General features: G+C 38.4%; 1 protein-coding gene across 3 annotated transcripts; it reads left to right on the top strand.

Moving 5' to 3' along the window:
* Positions 1–15,500, top strand: LOC121254927 (membralin-like protein At1g60995). Of its 3 annotated transcripts, none has more exons than XM_041155167.1 (15): positions 1–303; positions 1,941–2,003; positions 2,249–2,683; positions 3,542–3,623; positions 4,132–4,193; positions 4,334–4,428; positions 5,036–5,115; positions 5,809–5,892; positions 12,598–12,714; positions 12,828–12,913; positions 13,054–13,160; positions 14,006–14,097; positions 14,182–14,258; positions 14,695–15,274; positions 15,313–15,500. In XM_041155167.1, exons 1-14 carry the CDS (start codon positions 151–153, stop codon positions 15,175–15,177), a joined length of 2,016 nt encoding a protein of 671 aa, XP_041011101.1. In that variant the 5' UTR covers positions 1–150; the 3' UTR covers positions 15,178–15,274; positions 15,313–15,500. The 3 variants fall into 3 exon arrangements, with proteins under 3 accessions (XP_041011101.1, XP_041011100.1, XP_041011103.1); XM_041155166.1 differs by having other exon boundaries at positions 14,695–15,271; positions 15,312–15,500; XM_041155169.1 differs by having other exon boundaries at positions 14,695–15,267; positions 15,312–15,500.
* Positions 15,501–16,183: the final 683 nt, after the last annotated feature.

Here is a 16,183-nt window from a genome sequence, read left to right on the forward strand (position 1 = left end):
TTCACGCGGCGCCTCAAACGTATCTCCGAGGATCAATAACTGCGTCCCCGGTCTGACTCAAAGTAATAGAGCTTTGGAATAGTACGTCACTTCCTCGGGAAAATTCCTTGTTTTCGTTCTCTCATTCCATCGCACAGAGAGAGGGGGGCGATGGATCCGGAGCAGACGTTCATACGCGTGCAAGAGCGATTCTCGCAGATGCTGAGGCCCAAACTGAGAGCTGCTTTGGAGTACTTTTATCTTTTTGTCGCCATCACCTTGTTCTGTATTCTCGTTGTTATGCACGCCAATTACGTTCAACAGGTACTCCGTACGTACACACTAAATGATTCTCGAATTTGATTTATGCTTTTGTTCGTTCGCGCTTAGGGTTTCTGAATTTCAGTTCAGCGATAGTTCTGTTGCCATTTTCAATTTACGGTTGACTTTTTTTTTATGGCGGAAGAAATTATCATTACTTTTTTTTTTCTTTAAAATTTATTTTATCTTCTGTGGTTTGGTTCTACTTTTTTCGCAGAACCATTTTGGTTTTCACATTTAAAATATTTGGGGAAACAAAAAGGGAGAGAAATGGAAAAAAGAAGACAGGATGCTATCAACTTGGACCGTTGTAGTCTCATTGTCGTGCTGGATAGAATTTCTTCAGGCACTACTATTTTCCCTGACATGGATGAATTGGCTCGCTGTGCTGGTAGTATGCGCATTAGTGGTTAGCCCTAAGAACTTGAGAAAAGAAGTAGATTAGACTACTAGTCTTGATTTATCCATTAGGTGTATATAGGAATTTGAGGGAGAGCCAATGTTAGTGCCATCATGAGGGTTGGAACAAAATAAATGGTGTTATTGATGATTGAAGGATTTCATCTATGAGATTGGGCATTTTGCAGCTATGAGTTCATGAATTGGGTATGAATCGTGAGAAGCTAATTCCTAAATGTTATGCTGGAAGCTTGCTTTATGCTAAATGGGCTGGATAGACATGCGGGCATTGCAAAATCATTAATTTTGAAGTACAGGCAAAACATTTATTAACATATTTGGGAACTGTTAAGCAATTTTAGTTATACTATTTTCTGGCTGTTCAAATATTTATACCACAATTATGATTTCTATGTGTGTTTGCAGTAATGGACGTATCAACCTCAACTAGATGATTCTGTGGTAGTTTGTTTATCTTCCTAATTGCTGGTGGTTTTGGGAAATGATAATTATAGATTATTGTCCTTAATTGGCCAGTTTCTATCAAATTAGTTTTGTTATTTTTTTAAATGTAACATTTCTTTATTTTCTTGAATTTTTAAATGTTTGCCTTTTTTTGAAAGTTTCTTTTGCATGCTTCCTTGTAGACTTGACGACACTCCTTTTACTTTTTAATTGTAAAGATGAGTGGCATGGAGTTTGTCTTAGGATATTATCATATTTCTTTGTTAAGTCACTTATCAGTTTTTGTTCAAGTCATTTTTTCAATGGAGAATGGAAGTTTTGTGCATATGCTGATATTAGATGCTGATCTTAATATTCAATGCCTGCATTTTGGGATTGGGTCTCTCTTCTCCTCCTAGGAGTTCTTATAAAAATGTCAGAGTTAGCCAAGGGAGGCTGATAAAGTTAACTAATGTTTGCACTTTCTTTTTGGAAACCAAAACAATATCTCACTTTAAAATGTTATTTAAAAATAATTTTTCTTCCAAGAACTCTGGACTAGGCATGGAAGAAGAGACCCTTTTTCCCAAGCTACTGGTTGTTTTTATCATTAAACTTGTCTTTTGCATAGTGTTTTAGTTCCCAGGTGATGTTGTTCTAACTTATGATATAAGGTAGTGATTCACTGTCATGGTAATGGCTGGTTCCAGAGATTACACTTTGGCTCCCTTAAATTGAGGCATATAGGTTTTTTGCTGTGGCGTCTATCTAAAATCTATTCTCTTTTGCATATGAAGCCTGGCTGTTCAAGTGAGCTCTCTGGTGTTGAGACAACAGAAGCCCAGCTTATTCACATTAAGGTACGGATTATCTTGTACTTCCAATACATTTGTTTTATTTGTGAGATTCTGCAACTACTCCACATTGGAAAGTTACTGAGTGGGCCTGACATCATTACATTGCACTTAGTTTGAACTTGAGTTTCATAGATTGGTGGGTAAATATTGAAATCAATATTGTATGGTGTCCTGTATGTGAGATGATATTGGCTTTGTTTCTTTTGTTGGCCAAACAGTGGTTTATAACGTGTCAATTTGTGGTGTAGATAACTACTGCAGGGTTGTGGTCACAGAATGAGACTGAATCTAATGTGATAGATGTCCCTGATATAGAAACTGTGACGGATAAATTAGAAGTTGCAAATGTGGATGGAGATGGATTGACATTTTTGGCTGCAAAGTTTTGGTTAAATTGGATTGGTTCTGGTGCTAGAAGGGGCAAACTAGCATGGAAACTCTGGAAGACCGACACTGAACTTATTGAGAACCAAGCAGAACCTTCAATGAGTAGTCAAATCTCCAAGCCAACAGTTGATGATGCAGTCAAAACTGATAAAGAGGAGCGACGTAGTAGTTTCCCTTTATCTGCCAGAGAGACATTTAGAGCAGCAGTATTTCACTTTGGCAAAAAGTGGTACAAGCGTTTGCTATTCATTTGGAGACACACAATGCAGGTCATTAGAAGTTTCTGGAAGTTGTGGGTGAGTAAATCAAGAACTTGTCCTAATGTAGTGCTAAGTTAATATGCATTCAATAGAGTTGCTCCATTTTTTAACAATAAATCATGGAATTAGCTAGTCTCAACATTGGTTCTGCTTGCTTTACTCGTAGCTATTAAATCCCGTTTTGTCTTGATCAGCACGTAATATCCTAACATGTCATTTTCTTTGTCAGTTATTGATTGAGATTATAGGTTTCTGTTTGAAACACGTGCTTGTACTTGGTTACAGTTGTCTGCCTCTGGGTGCTTTATAGAAATTACAATTATCTCCTCAACTTTTGTGATCTATTGAGGATATACTGGATGCAGACTTGGGGTTAGGATATTGTCACGCATATAGATGCAGCACGAGCCTAAGTACCCATATTTTTTGCTTAATAAATCTAATCTATTCACATATAAGTGTCTGTCTCACTTATAAAAAAAATAAGTGTCTATCTTGAAAAAAAGAATGAAACTCGGGTGTAAATGGGGAAAATGGTGAATTATTGGAAAGTGAGGAAGTGGGATGGGGAGTCAGATAAAGTAGAAGTTTTGATTTAGTAAGATTATTTCATTCGATGCTTGTTTGTTTTTTTATGGTCTTACTGAAAATGTTTTATATGTGCTGTATATTGGCCTTCTTCATACTCTAGGCCTTGGTTTGAAGAGTTCTCAACAGATGGGGATTTGATTTCTCTTTATTGTCAGCCAGCATGATTGATTGGTGCCTTAAACATTTGATGCAGCTCTGAAAATTGTTTGATTTCTTAGTGGATTATATGGAGAAATCCTATACCATTTTATTTCTTGTATCAAGGCCAAGTCTCCTCAGCTGAATTTGAATTTTCTTGTACAGAATCTTGCAGGTATACATCTGAATATTGATATTCCCAAGTGGTTGCATATACTTCATTTGGACAGGCTTAATTCATATGCAGGTGAAACAGCAATCTTTTTAGTTCTACTCATTCAATACCATCTTGTTGCAGAGCTTTAGTGATTATGATTAAACTGAAAAAGTTAGGTCACTGATTAAAAAATCTTGAAAAGTAAGTCTTGTTTACCGATTAAAAAAAAATACTGAAAAAAGTTAGGTACTGACGCGAAATTGTATTCTCTTAAAGTTGCTTTTGTTTTGATTGTGAGTCCCCTATCACACTGGGAGAAAAGTCAATTCAAATAAATGTATTTGGTCACCTTCACTATTCAGGCCATTGCTATCGTTCTGCTTAGTGGTATTGCTTAGGGCTGGAAAGTACTTGCTTATGAAAAAAGGAAAAAAATTATCCTAACTGTTACTTTTACATAACTTTGAAAATTTCTTCCCAAAAAATGCATGTGATTATCTGATTAGAATGTAAGAGTTCATGAGCTGACCAGGATTACTTCCCCCCTGTTCTTCTGATGTCCTAAAAGTTGTGTTATATATTTCATGTTGTTTGATAGTGCAATGGCTCGAGAAGAGAATTAAAGCATTTGAACCAACTTACATGTACACCAAGGAAAAGGTAAGTTTTCACCTTATTTGTTTATTCCTCCTTAATTCATCAAATTTTCTTGCATGCTTTGATTCCATAATTTGCAAGTACATCTTATCAATGTCTCCATATTGGTTCTTGTCATCTAATATTTCCAATATTCTAATCAGGGATATTTCTTGCTTCCTGAAGAAGCTAAGTCTCGCCATAAGATTCGTACTGTTAACATCAGCATATCGGCTCGGCATTCTTGTTTTGGGAATAGGTTATATCTTCTGAACGAAACTTAATACCATAGTCTGCATGGTTTGATTTGAGGCTGAAAGTGAGATTTTTTTAACTACAGCTTTCTAATTAGTTTTGTTGTCGAGTAAAATTTTAATTCTGATATCCTTGCCTAATTATGTGAATTAATAAATTCTTCTTATATAAAAAAAATTCTAATTCTGATATGGGTGCCTGTTTTGATAATTTAATCTGTATAGTTTATCAGAGAGGGGAAAGAAAATCTTTGTGGAACCCAAGTGTGTGCCATATGAGACGTGGAGTCCAGATTGAGAATTGTTGGTTTAGAGTTGGTTTGATACAATCTGTCAAGGCTTTCTTAGGAAGATAATGTCCTAGCATTGCCTAGGCATAATACTAAGGTTTTAACTATGGTGTACAATTAGATTTGTGCTTGGTTGAGATCAGCTGAAAGCTTAACACAGCCTTTTTTAAATAAGTTAACACAGGCATTTACATCACCATTTTGTTTCATTGTAAACAATTTTGCCAACGTTTTGTTGTACTTTTATCTGTTGAGTTGTATACATATATGTATAGCAATTGGATGTTAGAAAGCAACTAAATTGATATATTCTTTTTGCCAGGTGGCAGCAACTGCTCATAAACAGCATCGTTGGATATGATACTATTTTGATGAATAGTTTATTGACTTCTCCTGGTCAAGGTAGCGCACATATATTTGAATGGATCACATTACTTGTTTATTTTTAAATCTTCTTTTCTTTATGGATTGCAAGAGATTTGTCTCCTTCACTTTGTTAGATTAGATTAGCTTATCGGTTATCGTCTTTGTTATTTAATACGTGATTATTTTTATAAAGAAATCAATACTTGATAATTCTTGTCTTCTCTAAGTTTACATGTGTGGACGGAAGCCAACTTATCATGTATTACGATCTAGTCTATGATGCCCTTTTATGATACAGAACAATTTTCCATATAATATGAATTTATCAATAGCTGTTTGTTCCGTCTTTTTCAACATCCTCATTGCTCTAGTTTAAATTATCATACTTCTGTAAGTGGCGTTCTTTTGATGTTTACATGAATGTATGGTGCTATCAGTTCCATACATGCATGGACCTGCATTGCTTTGATTCTTTTAAATGTCCAGGATTACCAGCAGAAGTATTGAAGCATGGTTGATTTTTTATTTTGAAATTTTTACGTTGCAATGTAAATGTTACGTCTAGAACCACCCTTCTGATGGTCGGTTGGATGTGATCCATCTGTTTTGAATTATCATAGTGTGTTGCCGGTATTATAAAGCATGGATAGAATCCAGTAGTAGATTTTTTGTGAGGCAAGCGTGATTCAGTTAATGGTTCTATTGTGTCTAAGCATGTTTTATATGCAGGTTATCTCTATAATTATCAGACAAAGGAGTTTTATAATCTTAGTTATCCTCAAGAACCCCCAGAAGGTCCTGCTAGATTTGGAGGTTTGTTGGCTTATGATTTCTATTCTATATTCATGCAATGTTATCATTCATTGGATATCCAATTATGCAATGGATTTTTGTGTTTCAATCTGTGTAATCAATTTTTTGATCAGCAATAGGAGTGTAATAATAGTTCTATGGGAAGTTGTGTATTATGGCACCTGAATCACCAAGTCAGATACTTCTGTTCCTTGAATATGAGGATTGCTTAATCTGGTATATTGTTAAGTCTATAAGCTATCACCTCTTAGTTAATCTTATTATCATTGTTATCTGATGCTGGAAGAGTAATCTTGGATCTGAAAGATTACTTTGAAGGTGGAAAAAACACACTACTTAAATCATTCTTCTTTTGATAAGTATGCTATTCATTGTCGAATAGTTTACATCTAACTTATTTTAGAAAAAATATTTTTGTTTATCGGGTATTTTATAAAAAATACTAAACTTAGTTTGAATGAAAATACCACTTGGTCAATTCACTGTTTTTTAATATTATAAATACTTTTTTTTAATGTTTTTTAACTTATTTTAGAAAATATATATATTATTTTTGGTATTTAGAGAGTTTTTATTTCGAACTCTTTGTTTTTGGTAAAAAATTCTTGTATTGAATGGGGATTCTTTAAATGTTTCCTTTTTAGACTTTGCTAGTTCCTAGTTTCATAGCTTGTATTTAGGTGTTTTTGCTTATATACTTTATGTGTACTTGGGCTATGCCTATCTACTTGCATTAATAAATTTCTTATTACTTGTAAAAAAAATATTATTATACTTGGGCTGTTTTTTTGCATCAAGAAATGAGTGATCTTGGCATACTTGAAAGTCTATTTATTCGTAATCTGCAGAAGTCATGAATATTAAAGAAGTTTCCTTGTGAATAGACACTTATAAAAAAAAAGGTATATTGTGAATAGACACATATAAAAAAAGGTTACCCTATGAATAGACTTGTGTAGTGTGATATTCAGAATCCTTCCATATATTTTGTCCTGGTTATGGTACCCATGATTTATGTTTTCAAGATTGGTGGATTGTTATACTTTGACTACTAGCAAGTTTGGATTTTTCTCTCCGTACACTTTTTGCTTCGTTTGTTTTTTTGCTCTTTCAATGGCAATAATTCCTTGTGGTGATTAGTGTGTAGTCCAGTTTGGAGTGTTATCCAGTTGGTGATTAGTGTGTTAGAGTATTGGTATATGGAGTTTGTTAGGCACTTCAAGGTGGAAGCAAAATCTTTTGTTTTCTCGTGGGAGAGAAGGGGGGGGGTAGTAGCATACGTATCACTGAAAGTAGCAAAAGATTGGTCACGTCCATTGTAGTAAGTAGGGCTTTGGCTACATGGGTGGTCTAGATGGTGGAGGAAGGCTTAGCCTCTCGATGACAGGATTCTTTCTTTAGGCAAAAGAGGATGGGAAACGGAGTCCTTGCCATTCAAAGGCACGTAAATGCTAGGGGGTGCTTCTTGCACTCGGCAGAACTTGGGTTTGAGAAGAAGAGGGGATCGATGATGGTCGTTGTAGGCTTGAAGGGCAGTGGTTGGGAGGATTTTGCTTACCATTTGGGCAAACTCGCCAGCCAACATTCGAGAAGGGAGACAGCTAGAGACTTGGAGGAAGAGTCTTCCGCCCTCTAACGATGGATCTTTTGTAGCGGCACTGTGTTTGCCGGCAAGGAGTGATTTTGTTACAGTGGCCGACATGAATAAGATAATGGGTGAAAGGCTAGGTAGCGTAGGAAATCTTTATAGCAGAGCTGACAAGGGTGATATGGGAGCCTCTGTTGCAAGTCCTATGTTGGGCGACATAGAAGGAGTGCCTTGGGAGGTCAGAGACCATCTCTTAGGTCTTTTAGAAGAAATTTCTACTCTTATGAGGAAAGTTGATTGGGGCTGGGAAGGGGACTGGGAAGCATGAAGAGGCCGTTGGCCTTCCTCACTGGGTTGGGCCCGTAAATGGGAAGCCCACGATGCCCATCAACTCTGTTTGGGGGCCGAAGTCCTCCACTCTGGCCTGAGCCTCCACCTCAGGCTCGTGTAGCCTAAGCCGGTTGGCACCCCTGCCGGTACCACAAAAAATGTCGCTGGACCTCGGCGACCCTACCGACATTGACACCGTTGACCCTACTGGCACTGACAGTGCGCGACTTAAGGGTATGTTGTCGATATCATCGATAGGGCTGGGTATAAATGATGCTGCCGTCTGTTCTCAGGACATCAGAGGCTCAACATCGTCTTAGAGAGGGCCGATCTGCCTTGTTGCACCCTTGGGTTGCAACCGTGACCTTTTCTCGGCTCGGGAGGAAGATGCCTTGAATCCGGTGGTCGAAACCCTCGTTGGCCAAAACTCTTTCGTAGTCCTTGAGTTATCACAAAGTGTTTTGTTGGAGATGGTAGAAAAGCAGGTGTCGGATCAGGTTATTTCTTCGGGTGTTGCGATGGTAGAAGAGCCCTATGTCTTTGAAAATGTTGGCCCGTTGGTTCTGTTCACTGCTAATAGGGGTGGGGAGGATGAACCAACTCCACTCTACTCCTTTCATCCCAATGTGTCAGATTGAGTTGTCCAGAGAGCAATGGACATTAAGAATATGGTAGGAATTTCTTACAGGGATTTCGAAGCTGAATTTATGGCCTTACTTACAGTTGTAGAGGCTGTGAATACCCAATCCAAGTCCGATCAATCCTTGGCTTCAACCAAAAAAAGGGAAAGAGAACTCAAAAAGCTAGTTTGGGCAATGAAAGAGGATGGAGGTGAGAAGAGCTCTACTCGGGAGCATAGTAAGGGGAGGGGCAAAATGGTTGTCCCATGAAGCTGAAAATAATATCATGGAATGTGAGGGGGCTGCACGATCCTAATAAGCGGCTCCAAATTAGAAATTTACTTCGCCATGAACCTAATAAGTGGCTCCAAGTTAGAAATTTACTTCACCAATGGAAATGGGACATCATATGCTTACAAGAGACTAAGTTGGAAGTTATTACAAGACAAGTAGTTCGCAGCTTATGGAGGTCAACATATTGAGTGGTCTTACCTACCATCAAAATGAGTTTATGGGGGAGTCTTAATTATGTTTGACACAAGGGTGGTGGAAAGGGTGGAGGAGTGTATGGGTGATTTCTCGGTTGTATGCTCTTTTGTTAATCTAGAAGACGGCTTCAAATGAGCTTTTGCTAGTGTGTAGGGCCCAAATATTGATTCAGAGAAGATTTTATGGGAAAAACTGGCTGGAGTCATTAGTTGGTGGGAGGTACCAAGTTGCATTTGGGGGGATTTTAATACTTCTTGCCTTCCAAGTGAATGGTTGGGAGCTCATCACATCACTTCAGCTATGAGAGATTTTTCTGATTTTATTTCAGAATAGGAGCTCACGGACATTCCTCTATCAGGAGGCATGTTTACCTGGTCCTACAACCGAGATTGTCCATCCTGGTCAAGGATCAATAGATGGTCAAGGATCGATAGATTTTTGCTAACCCCCCATTGAGAGTCTCACTTCCCAGATGTAGCTCAAAGAAGGTTACCTCGCTTATGCTTTGATCACTTCTCCATCATTTTAGATTGTGGAGGCATCCAAGGGGGTATAAGGTATTTTAAATTTGAGCATATGTGGCTTAAAATGACGGTTTTGTAGACAGGGTTAGACAATGGTGGATTTCCTATACTTTCCACGGCTCTCCAAGTTTCATTTTGGCAAAAAAGTTGAAAGCATTGAAACAGGACCTGAAGCAATGGAATGAACAAGTTTTTGACAATGTGTTTTAGCAGAAGCATTCTCTTATGGAGGAACTTCAGGGTCTGGAAGGCGGGGAGGAGGCCAGAACCCTTTCTGAACTTGATAAAATTCGTAAGAGCCAGGTAGTTGCTGATCTTGAAAGGGTTACTTTGATGAAGGAGATTTCATGGAGACAGAAATCTAGGGTACTCTGGCTTAAGGATGGACAAATGCACGAAATTCTTCCATAGGATGGCTAACTCTCACAGGAGGAACAATGCTATTGATACACTGATGGTAGATGGGGTAGCTTCTTTGGATCAGATGGTTATCAGAAACCATATTGAACAATACTATCAACAACTCTTATCTGAAGAGCATAATTGGAGACCGAGAGTGGATGGTTTGTCTTTTTCCACATTAGACCAGCAGAGTGCAGGGTGGTTAGAAAGGCTATTTATAGAAGAGGAAGTGGGCAATGTTATCAAAGGTATGGCAAATGATAAGGCTCCTGGTCCGGATGGGTTTACTTTGGGTTTCTTTCAAGCTTGTTGGGCGGTGGTCAAGGAAGATATTATGCAAGTCTTTCATGAATTTCATTCTAATGCTAGTTTTGAAAAGAGTCTCAATGCCACCTTTTTAGCCCTCATTCCTAAAAAGGTGGGGTGTAGGGATGTGACAGACTATCGTCCCATTAGTTTTGTGAATGGGATGTACAAGATTCTATCCAAAGTTTTAGCAAATATACTAAGCTCGGTGGTGGAAAAACTAATCTCGAAGCCACAAAATGCATTTGTCAAAGGTAGACAAATTCTAGACTCCGTACTTATCGCAAATGAAGTCTTGGATAGTCGATTGAAGTCTAGAGAACCCGGGCTACTTTGTAAGTTAGACATAGAGAAAGCATATGATCATGTTAACTGGAAGTTCCTTCTTTACTAACTTGGAAGATGTGGTTTTGGGGGGAAATGGCAGAAATGGGTAGAATTTTCTATCTCTTCAACTCGGTTCTCTATCTTGGTAAATGGTTCACCGGTGGGTTTCTTCAACTCCTCTCGTGGCTTGAGACAGGAAGATCCGCTTTCTCCTCTACTTTTCTTATTTGCCATGGAAGCTCTCAGCAAGATGATTGAGGGCCTGGTGGATGGTGGGTTACTCCATGGTTTTTCGATAGGGAATGGCGATCTCAACATTTCTAACTTGTTATTTGTTGATGACACGCGTATTTTTTGTGGTGCTCACCTTGGTCAAGTCCAAGACTTGAGGGCACTACTCCTTTGTTTTGCTATTGTGTAAGGTTTGAGCATTAACCTCGCAAAGTCGAAAATAGTGCTAGTGGGGGCTGCCCCCGGTGTGGAGATGTTAGCTACTACCTTGGGATGCAAGATATCTTCGCTTCCTATGAAGTATCTTGGCTTACCATTGGGTGCTTTTTTTAAATCTGAAAGGATTTGGAATGATGTAGTTGAAAGAGTGGAGTGCAAATTGGCTACTTGGAAGAGGCTATACTTGTCTAAAGGTGGTAGGTTGACTTTGATTAAAAGCACTCTTTCTAACTTACCCACATATTTTTTGTCTTTGTTTCCGCTTCCCACAAAAGTGGCTAACCGCATCGAGAGGCTACAAAGGGATTTTTTATGGAGCGAATTGGGGGAAGAGTTCAAATTCTACCTGGTTAATTGGTCAACTGTTTCTACCCCAATTTTTGGGGGAGGGTTGGGGATTCGCCACTTGATGAAATTCAATCAAGCTCTTTTGGGTAAGTGGTTGTGGAGGTACCAAAATGAAAGGGAGGCACTATGGAAGTCTGTTATAGACTCTCAGTTTGGGGAAGCTTGGGGAGGATGGTGCTCGAATGAGGTACGTGGCACTTATGGAGTGGGTTTGTGGAAAAACATAAGGAGCCTTTGGGGGATCTTCTGGGGACATGAACATTTTGTTGTAGGCGATGGTTTGCGTGCCTTTTTGGTTTGATATATCGTGTGGTAACCATTGTCTATGAGATATCTTCCCTACCATCTTTGCGCTTGCCAGAGTAAAGGAGGCAACGATTGCCGATCTTCTGACCTTTTCAAATGGCACCCCTCAATGGAATATTGACTTCATTAGGGCAACCCATGATTGGGAGTTGGAGTCTATTACGGAGTTCTTTGTGGCATTATATTCCGCAAGTATTCCAGGGCGCTCCGGAGACAAGATGCTTTGGAATCATTTTAAGAAAGGTATCTTCTTAGTCAGTTCTTTTTACCAAAAGCTCACGAACTCCAGAATGTCTGTTCCCATGGAAGAGCATATGGAAGAAGAAAGCCCATTCAAAAGTAGCTTTCTTTGTTTGGAGAACATCTTTGGACAAGATTCTCACCACAGATTATTTGAGGAAACGACGGGTTATTGTCCTAGATTGGTGTTGTATGTGTAAGAAGCATGAGGAGTCAGTTGATTATTTGCTTTTACACTGTGAGGTAGCCAAGGTGCTATGGGATGATTTTTTCTCAAGAGTCGGATTGTCTTGGGTTATGCCTTGTAGATTAGTGGATTTCCTTGCAAGCTGGAGAGGACTACATGGAGATTCTCAGGTAGCGGCAATGTGGAGATTGGTACCAATATGCATGTGTTGGTGTATTTGGAGGGAGAGAAATGCTAGATGTTTTGATGATCAAGAGAGAACAATGGATGAGCTTAAAGTTTTCTTTTTTAAGTCTTTGTTCCTATTGGCGGGGACTATAGTTTGTAATGGACTTAGTACTCATAATCTTCTTCTTTCTATTGTAACCTCTAGTTAGGCTTTTTTCATGTATACTTTCTGACCTGGGCTTTGCCTATTTCTATAAATACAATATCTTTGATTACCTATAAAAAAAAGTTATACTTTGACTACTTTTTTTTTAATAAATACTGTCGACATGAATTGGACGAATCATTCTTTTTAATTTTTTTCTCGAACTCCAGTTTCAAATTTTGCTCAACTTGTGGCATTCTTTGGCTTCCCTGCAGACTACCTGGTGACCAAGTGTGGCGTGCTTATGATGTCGCTGTTTGTGTTCTTTACGACTACAATGTCAGTTTCATTTACATTAAGAGAGACACAGAGTCGCATGCTGAAGTTTACAGGTTGGCTGATTACATTTTTTTTTTTTGTCATCTTATATCTTGCAATAGGTTTTCAGATGTATCCTCTTCCTCATGCCTTCCCTTAAAATTGCTCTTTTGGCAACTTATTGCAGTGCAGCTTCAACACCATGCTCGACATCGGCTTCCAACATTTCAACTAATCTTTGTGCATGTAATTGAATCGCTTGTCTTTGTACCGGTAAGCATGTATTTTGATCAGTATTTATCCTTTATGAAGATTCTACCAAGCCACTTATATTTTCATAACTTATTAGTATTAACTTCTTCCAGGATAGCTGTAGGGCTTTGACTAACAGATTTCTAAATTGGCTTTTGCAGATTATGATAGGTATCCTATTTTTTCTGTTCGAGTTTTATGATGATCAGCTGTTGGCTTTCATGGTCTTGATTCTTGTCTGGTTGAGTGAACTCTTTACACTAATCAGGTTTCTCTCTCTCTCTCCCATATCATATAAATTATATAGGACTGATTGGGTATGCAGGGTATGCTAAGTAGTGATTTTTGTAGCCTTCTGTTGGGATAAAGTAGCCAATCTGATGGCTTTGTTGCAGGCAAAAATATTGTCTTGACTTCTTACGAATTTTGTACACTATTCAATTAAGAAGTTTACTTTTTGAATTGGACCCACCCTTGGGTAGCCCAAGTGGTAAGGGCGAACTTGTGCATGAGCCCCATGTCAAGTTCAATTCCCCCTGGGATCAAACTGCGATTTAAGTGGGAGGCCATGGCGGTGGGTTGCTGTGCTAGTCTCCCCAGGGGTTTAGTTCCATGGGTGAATCCTATGGGCTCTGCCGTGGGGTGAACTTTTTGAATCAGGTCAGGCCATATGGGGTTATAGTTGTGGTTGGATATTTTGTGCAGACCTTCCTTATTCCTGGACTTATTATGACTAGCATCTGGAGGTATGGGCTTGCTCGTAATTTTCAGTGGGGCTGTAAATGAATCTGGTTTACCTGAGAGGCATACCTACACCAATATCTGGGCCTTTTCTTTTCTTGCATAAGCAATGATGGAAATGTGGATTGTTGTGGCTTCTGAGTGGCAACAGATCGACACTGGTTTAGCAATCATCTCTATGACTAATTAGCACTGCATCTAGCATACACTACACTGGCCACCTCTCTCTCTCTCTCTCTCTCACACACACACACACACACACACAAACACAGTTTGTGTTTGTGTATGCTTGTGAGTCTGTGGGCTTGCTGTGTTGCCGCTGTATTACATGTCATGCTTTTCTAATATGGCGTGCTTGCTAATATCTTGCAGTGTCCGGACGCCAATATCAATGAAGTTCTTTCCTCGCTTCTTTTTGCTCTACTTTCTGGTTTTTCACATTTATTTCTTTTCCTATGCTTATGGTATGACCCTATCACTTTCTGGATTATTCTTCGGGCAGAAGCTCCTTTTTTCCCCTTAAAATGTTGCTTGAATGATTTCTCCAGGTTTTTCATATCTTGCTCTCTCTACAGCAGCAGCATTTATGCTGCACCTCATTCTCTACTTCTGGAACCGATTCGAGGTAAAAGTTATTGTATCTGCCTCTAAATTCCATCTCTTTTAACACCCCCCCCCCCCCCCCAAAAAAAAAAAAAAAAAAAAACAAATACTTTATGAATTGGCGTGGCTTTTTATTTTTCTTTTTATAAAACAAGTAGTCATATGAGGTTATTATTGCATGTGACAAATTGTTGAATATCCTATTGGTCCTATGCATTAAGACACGTTGAAACCATCAGAATCTTTGGAGAATGAGACTGTTTATTTTATAGCATAGTCGGTTCAGATACAGTTACGGCTTTTTTAATGAAAAACTTGCCGAAAAGATGAGAATAGAGTTGTAGTGGCTACCCTTGAAGATTTCTTACGGCCCAGTTCATATTTTTGTTAGTTACAAATTTGTATCTCATTTTCCTCACGTCAAGTTGATCACTAATACTGTGCCAATCTGGTCTTAGGTACCTGCTTTACAAAGGTTTATGCAAAACCGTCGATCACAGCTTCAGCAGCATCCAGACTTCCACATAACCTCCTCAACCATCCTTGCATCTACTTTGCACATCACAAGATTGAACACAAGGAATCCTGGTGCCGTTTCCCCAGACCTGACCTCGGGGACTGGTTTGAGACCTGGATCTGACCAAGCAATGCCAGCAAATGGAGGAGTAGACGTTTCTGGGCTTCAGGAACAGGCAGAAAGTGAAAACAGGGTAGGGAACCCCATGCAGATGCCTGGACAACCTAACCTACAGCAAGCAGATAATGGTCCCAACCCTGGGAATATGAATTCATTCAGTTCGCTTCTGTTATGGATCTTAGGAGGGGCCTCTTCTGAAGGTTTGAACTCATTCCTTTCCATGTTCAGAGATGTGAGAGAGCAAGGACAAGTTTTTACTGAATCTCCTGGGCAGGACAATCCTGCAAATCAAAATGTGCGATAGCGTAAACGGTTTGCGTGGTGCTTTGTTAGTGTTAGATTGTAATAGATATGCATGTTGAATAGCATATATATATATATATATATATATATATATATATATATATATAGTACACGGTTTACTGGATATACACCTACTTGTACAGAAATGACCATCGGAATATGTCACAGGTCAGACGTAGTTCATTTATCCAAGGACTGGGAGGGTATTTGATGTGTTGGATTGGCGAGATTGTATTTTAGGATCTGTCATCTGTGCCATTTGAACGGTTATTTGCTTCGATTTTGACATTACCTGATGGCAAAATAAGTTGCAGGGTGTGTCCTGGTATTTCGAGTATGATTTGGTAATACTAATAGCCTCCTCCTACTCCCACTACCAGCTACCAGATTCCCCTTTTATTTTTATTTCTCTCTTTAGGCAACCTGATAATGAATGTTATTCAAGGGCATTAGAGTGATACAGGAATTCGCATTCACTTTACTCATATTATTTGAAGGGAAAATATGTTATACACCCACATGGTTTGCCTTGGGACACTTGCTTTTATAACTGAGTCTCAAAAACTGAGGACAAGACAAAACAAAACAAAACAAAAAGCATTTGTAACTTTTTATTGATAATTTGATGTACGTGTAAAACTTATTTTGTTTATAAATTTTCTTTTTATAATTCTCTCTGTATAAGTGTAAACATAAACATAAAAGAATAGATAAAATTTTGAATCTTAGTCTTACTCTTTTTTTTTTTTTTTTTTTTTCTTTTGAATATCTATTTTAAATTTTTTTAATAAGCTATAGGTGGTGCTATCTCAACTTGGGATAAAGTGAGTTGTATAAATTAAGGAATTAGCATTTCTTTATAAACGATGCTGCTCTGCCGTCCAACGTGTTTTCCCAGTGTAAATGCATTTTTTTTCCTTTTTCTTTCAATTATCTTTTAAATATTTTAAAAAAATACATAAATATATTTGTAGTCACTTTTTTAACAGAAAAAAAATTAAAATACA

This window comes from Juglans microcarpa x Juglans regia, chromosome 3D (genome assembly GCF_004785595.1).
Source record: "Juglans microcarpa x Juglans regia isolate MS1-56 chromosome 3D, Jm3101_v1.0, whole genome shotgun sequence".
Lineage (NCBI taxonomy): Eukaryota > Viridiplantae > Streptophyta > Magnoliopsida > Fagales > Juglandaceae > Juglans > Juglans microcarpa x Juglans regia.

Coding starts and splice junctions, on each gene's coding strand:
- LOC121254927 (XM_041155167.1), top strand. CDS start 151: ATGGATCCGGAGCAGACGTTCATACGCGTGCAAGAGCGATTCTCGCAG. Junction 2,684..3,541: donor GAAGTTTCTGGAAGTTGTGG/GTGAGTAAATCA, acceptor TTTCTTGTACAG/AATCTTGCAGGTATACATCT. Junction 4,194..4,333: donor ACATGTACACCAAGGAAAAG/GTAAGTTTTCAC, acceptor TATTCTAATCAG/GGATATTTCTTGCTTCCTGA.